The sequence below is a fragment of the Sinocyclocheilus anshuiensis genome, unplaced genomic scaffold (genome assembly GCF_001515605.1).
Source record: "Sinocyclocheilus anshuiensis isolate Anshui unplaced genomic scaffold, SAMN03320099.WGS_v1.1 scaffold369, whole genome shotgun sequence".
Lineage (NCBI taxonomy): Eukaryota > Metazoa > Chordata > Actinopteri > Cypriniformes > Cyprinidae > Sinocyclocheilus > Sinocyclocheilus anshuiensis.
The window spans coordinates 591,057-595,619 of record NW_015540935.1 but is presented as its reverse complement, the minus strand read 5'-3'; the positions used below and the strand labels follow the sequence as shown (position 1 = coordinate 595,619).

The window sequence follows — 4,563 nt, the reverse complement described above, 5'->3', positions numbered from 1 at the left end:
TTAAAAATAAAGGTTCCAAAGGGGCTTTTCGCAGCCATGCCATCCTTTTGGTGAACAGTTCTAAAAAGAACCATTATTGTTATAACATTTTTATAATCCAAAGAACCTTTTTAAACTCTAAATGCAATGGAAATGTTCCATGGGTTTTAAAGGTTCTTCATGGAACCATCAATGGCAATAAAGAAGCTTTATTTTTAAGTTTAATAAGAAACCAGTCATAATGGAAAAAATAATCAACTCAAGATGTTGCATATATCATAATGCCACAGCTATGGTCTGTACAGGTTGGATTTATAGGCTACCTATGATTAGTGCACATATCACGGGACAGTTGCGACTATAAATGTCAAAAACACACGAGTTACACTATTAAAAATAAAGGTTCCAAAGGGGCTTTTCGCAGCCATGCCATCTTTTTGGTTCCCAAAAGAACCTTTCAGTGAACAGTTCTAAAAAGAACCATTATTGTTATAACATTTTTATAATCCAAAGAACCTTTTTAAACTCTAAATGCAATGGAAATGTTCCATGGGTTTTAAAGGTTCTTCATGGAACCATCAATGGCAATAAAGAAGCTTTATTTTTAAGTTTAATAAGAAACCAGTCATAATGGAAAAAATAATCAACTCAAGATGTTGCATATATCATAATGCCTTTGCAAATAATGCAACAGCTGTCTGTGTGTCTTATGATAAATTCATTAACACTTCGTAAATCGTACGTATTAAAACAACTCTTCTGACACCCTGACTGATAGTTTAAATATGAATAGGCTTCTTACAGTAAACCATTATTGCAAATAGTGCAAATAACCCCTCCAAAACTATTTTTTCCCCCCATACATCACTAAATGCCTGCAGGAATACTAATCCATTTGATCACAGGCAGCAAACATGACACTTTCACTGCATGTAACCTTAAGGCAGAAACTGAAAGTCTAACGAATCAAAAAGTGTCAAATGTCAAAATTTCTCCTTAAGCAAATATCAATTTCTGCAACGATTTCCTGGAATTCTCTGGAGGTTTTATGGTTTCGATATAAGCAATATAGTACAATACAATATAAGAAAGCATGCTGTATAGCAGCTTAACTCAAGCGTTTACCAACAGTATGTTACATTGTGTCCTATGAATCATAATTTAAATACTCGTGTTCTGGCACCGTTTCCTGCCTCATCTGTGCCACAGTAAGGACACCGGCCCTCCAGGACCGATTTTGGGCACCCCTGCTTTAGATGCATTAGAGAGTAGAGTGTGAATGTTAGTACAACTGATTGAACACAGTGCATTTACTCTGATTACGTCAGTTGTCTTCACTGAAGGCACACGCAAACGCAAAATACTTTAATTCAGTTTGCATACAGTTTTTACCAGGTCTCTGAGTAAAGCATGCACCCCTGTAACATAAGATATTTTTCTTAATCCATGTTTACCAAGCAACAGAGATTTTATTATTAATATTATTAAAGCAAACCTAGCAGTCTTACATAAGAGAACAAATTTTCCTAACATATTACTCTTGCAACAGTGAAATTTACATTAAAATATACATTGAAAATCAAGCATTAATCAGATGCTATCCTAGATTTTGCATATGGCAAGTGCATATGCTGTTTCTATGGACGTTTAAATAAGCACAGAGGCAGGCCCGTTTAAAACTCTTCCACATTCATTCCGGCTCAAAGCTTTTCATTTGGTCCAACAAACTTCACACAGCCAAACTTTCACTGAAGTGCCAACATTTGACCAATACATTCATCATCTTAGCAGTAAAGGAATATTTCGCTATTCAAATGTCAAAAACTTATTAACCCTCAATTTGCACACCCTTAGTTTCTTCAGTGCAACACAAAGCTGAATTTTCTGGCCAATCTTTGGGGATGCCACTAAATTATCATAAAGGTAGTCTATATGACTTATTCGCTATATTACAAGTCTTCAAAAACCATTGTGTTTGACAATGCACTACTGCTTTTTTTGTGAGAGTTTCCATTCACTTTCAATATACCGAAATTCACAAATTCACCACTTGTGTTTTATGAAAGGAGGAAAACTATATGATTTTGGAATGGCATGAGGGTTAATAAATGACAGAATTTTCATTTTCGGATGAAATAACTCTTGAAGAGGCAGAAATGAATGGAAAGTTAAATCATTATGAAAGAATCAGGCCATATTGCTCCAACAGTATATGTGCATCTGTTGGCAATAAAGAGGTCAGACTGTTTCTTATTCTTCATTCTCAGCGAGTCATTTGTTGGCTTATGTCTTCTAGACAGCGCAGCGTTGAGATACTTCACACATCCATCACAAGAAAATATGAAATAGAAGCATAAATACACATACCATTTCAGAAATGTTAAACTATAGTCATGAAATCACGATTTTTAGGGGTACACTTCAAAATCAGCCACTGACTCCAAGCCAGAGGACATGTTCTTCATCATTTATGGAGGTGTGGAAATGAAAATGATGCATGTCTGACGGGACACTCTCACGCTCGTATGCTGCTGGGGAGTAAACGAGTGTCCGACGTGATCGGCACACCAGTTTCCTGCAAACTCGGAGAGAATGCTGCAGGGAAAGTGAGAAAAAAATATTCAAATTAACATGCAATTTCATCGCATAGGAGTTAAATAATGAGAAATAGAATACGACTCAATTCTAGATTCCTGAACACAATGATCTGTTCCAAAGAATGTCCAGTTGTAGAAAAAAAAACAGGATAGATTAAGTTCACCGAACCATGTGCTGTTCCTGGCAGTGTGTCCGAACTGCTGCTCTGCATATTGTTTTATTTATCTGTTTATTTTATGAATCATTAATCTTTCGCAATGTAATGCGGCTCTACAAAGAGGCTGTTGGAGGATGAAGCAGTTATGAACTACATAGTCTCGTGTAGCCAGACCTTCAGACTGAGGGCAGAAGGTCTGGGAACCTTGGCTGCATTGAATGGAGCCATATGACTGACAGGTAAAGCAACCAATCATGTTTCGTTTTGTGCCGCGTCATGTTTAGGGGCGTGGAAATGTCCCACAATAACAGACCGGTGTGTCAAACTCTTGGACGTATTTTAACGAGTCTATGCTGTGAACTTTTCATATTTCACATACTTTTGAAAATCCAGCGCTTAGTTGATCCTGATAAGCGCTCATTATCACAGTTGTAAACATGAAGGCTTTCTTCTAACATGAGGGGGTTTGGCGTAACAGCATCTTTGTTTCCAGGCGGAACGTTAAAGAATGCGACACACACGTCTGCCGGAAATCCTGTATAATTCAACCAATCAGATGACGACTTCGAAACTCCTGAAGTGTTTCCAATTCATATGCATCAGACGTTCAGCCAACAGTCCGTGGACGTGACGTCTGAGGCTGAGACTATGAACTACTCTTCCTTTTAGATAAAAAGATGTGCGCTTAACTGTACTTAATGTAAAGTATGTTTTCAAAACACCATACAATATTAATGAAATAAAAGCCCAATTAGTGTACTTAGACACTTTCATGACTATGTTTCTTATTACACCTAAGTAGACTTTTAAAATGAGCACTTTGTAATAATGTCAAAACTTAATATAATTTAGAGTTAATTTAAATGTACTAAAGTGCAACTTCATCATTACAATGTGTAATTACAAATCTGTTTAAATAGAAACGACATTATAGTGTTTTAGTTTACCATAAAGGCTTGTTGGTACATTCAGCAGTACACTTAAACCATATTTCAAAAACAATAGAATTATGAAATTACATATAAAGATAGGTCAAAGGTCAAATGGTCACTCTAAGTTCAACTAATTGCACTTAATATGCTATAATAGATTTTAATTAATTTGTAAGTAACATGCAATTAAGTGTCAGAAAACATTACATTGGTTCACTCAAGTTTATTCTTGTAAAGTAACCTACATTATTTCTGTTTCGAAAAGTATGCTAAACTAAAGTGTATTTCTTTTTGACCCAACAGAAAACCCACAGCCCGTGTATAAGCATTCATCTCACTGCATTCAAATCTCATTTCACGTGTGAAGAGGATATTTACATAGTCTTAAAAACACAGCAGCAAAAAAAAACAGCCAGCTTGTTTTTGGAGGTGACTATGGTTATGTGATTATGACTGTGTCTGACAAAAAATAAATAAATAAATAAAAAAGAGAGAGAGAGAAGAAAGCAGTATAATGGTGCGTTCAAGTCATGTCGGATAGATCGTATTTACAAGTTGAACGCACATGAACGCCACCACAAAGTCGTTATTACGAGTGGGAAACTCTACATTTTCTTTAAGCCCCGAGTTTCCGAGTTGGGGGCGTGTCAATGAGAAACATGGCGGAATCGATGGATGCAACGTCTGTAGTTGACGATAAATTTTTGTTTAAATTGATAGTTTAGTTGTCCTATAAACTTAAATTGGTCATGTACTTGTTACGCAGCTAGTTAATGAAATCAAAGTAAAAAAAATGCAGACCCTGTTGTATTTTCTTGTAATTTATTAAAAGAAGGTACACCGCCATCTTGTGCCGACTAAACTGACTTGAACGCACCTGACGTCGTAATTACGGCT

The 4,563-nt window shown here is 36.1% G+C and overlaps 1 protein-coding gene across 4 annotated transcripts in view; it reads right to left on the bottom strand.

Annotated features, from left to right (window-relative positions):
• Positions 1–1,257: 1,257 nt before the first annotated feature.
• The window catches only part of LOC107689538 (keratinocyte differentiation factor 1-like), a 9,791-nt gene continuing 6,485 nt past the window's right edge, over positions 1,258–4,563 (bottom strand). For all 4 annotated transcript variants that reach the window (XM_016487555.1, XM_016487554.1, XM_016487557.1 and 1 more), the window contains one exon: positions 1,258–2,574. In XM_016487555.1, coding sequence (XP_016343041.1) covers positions 2,495–2,574 — 80 coding nt within the window. In that variant the 3' untranslated portion in view covers positions 1,258–2,494. The remainder of the gene's footprint in view (positions 2,575–4,563) is intronic.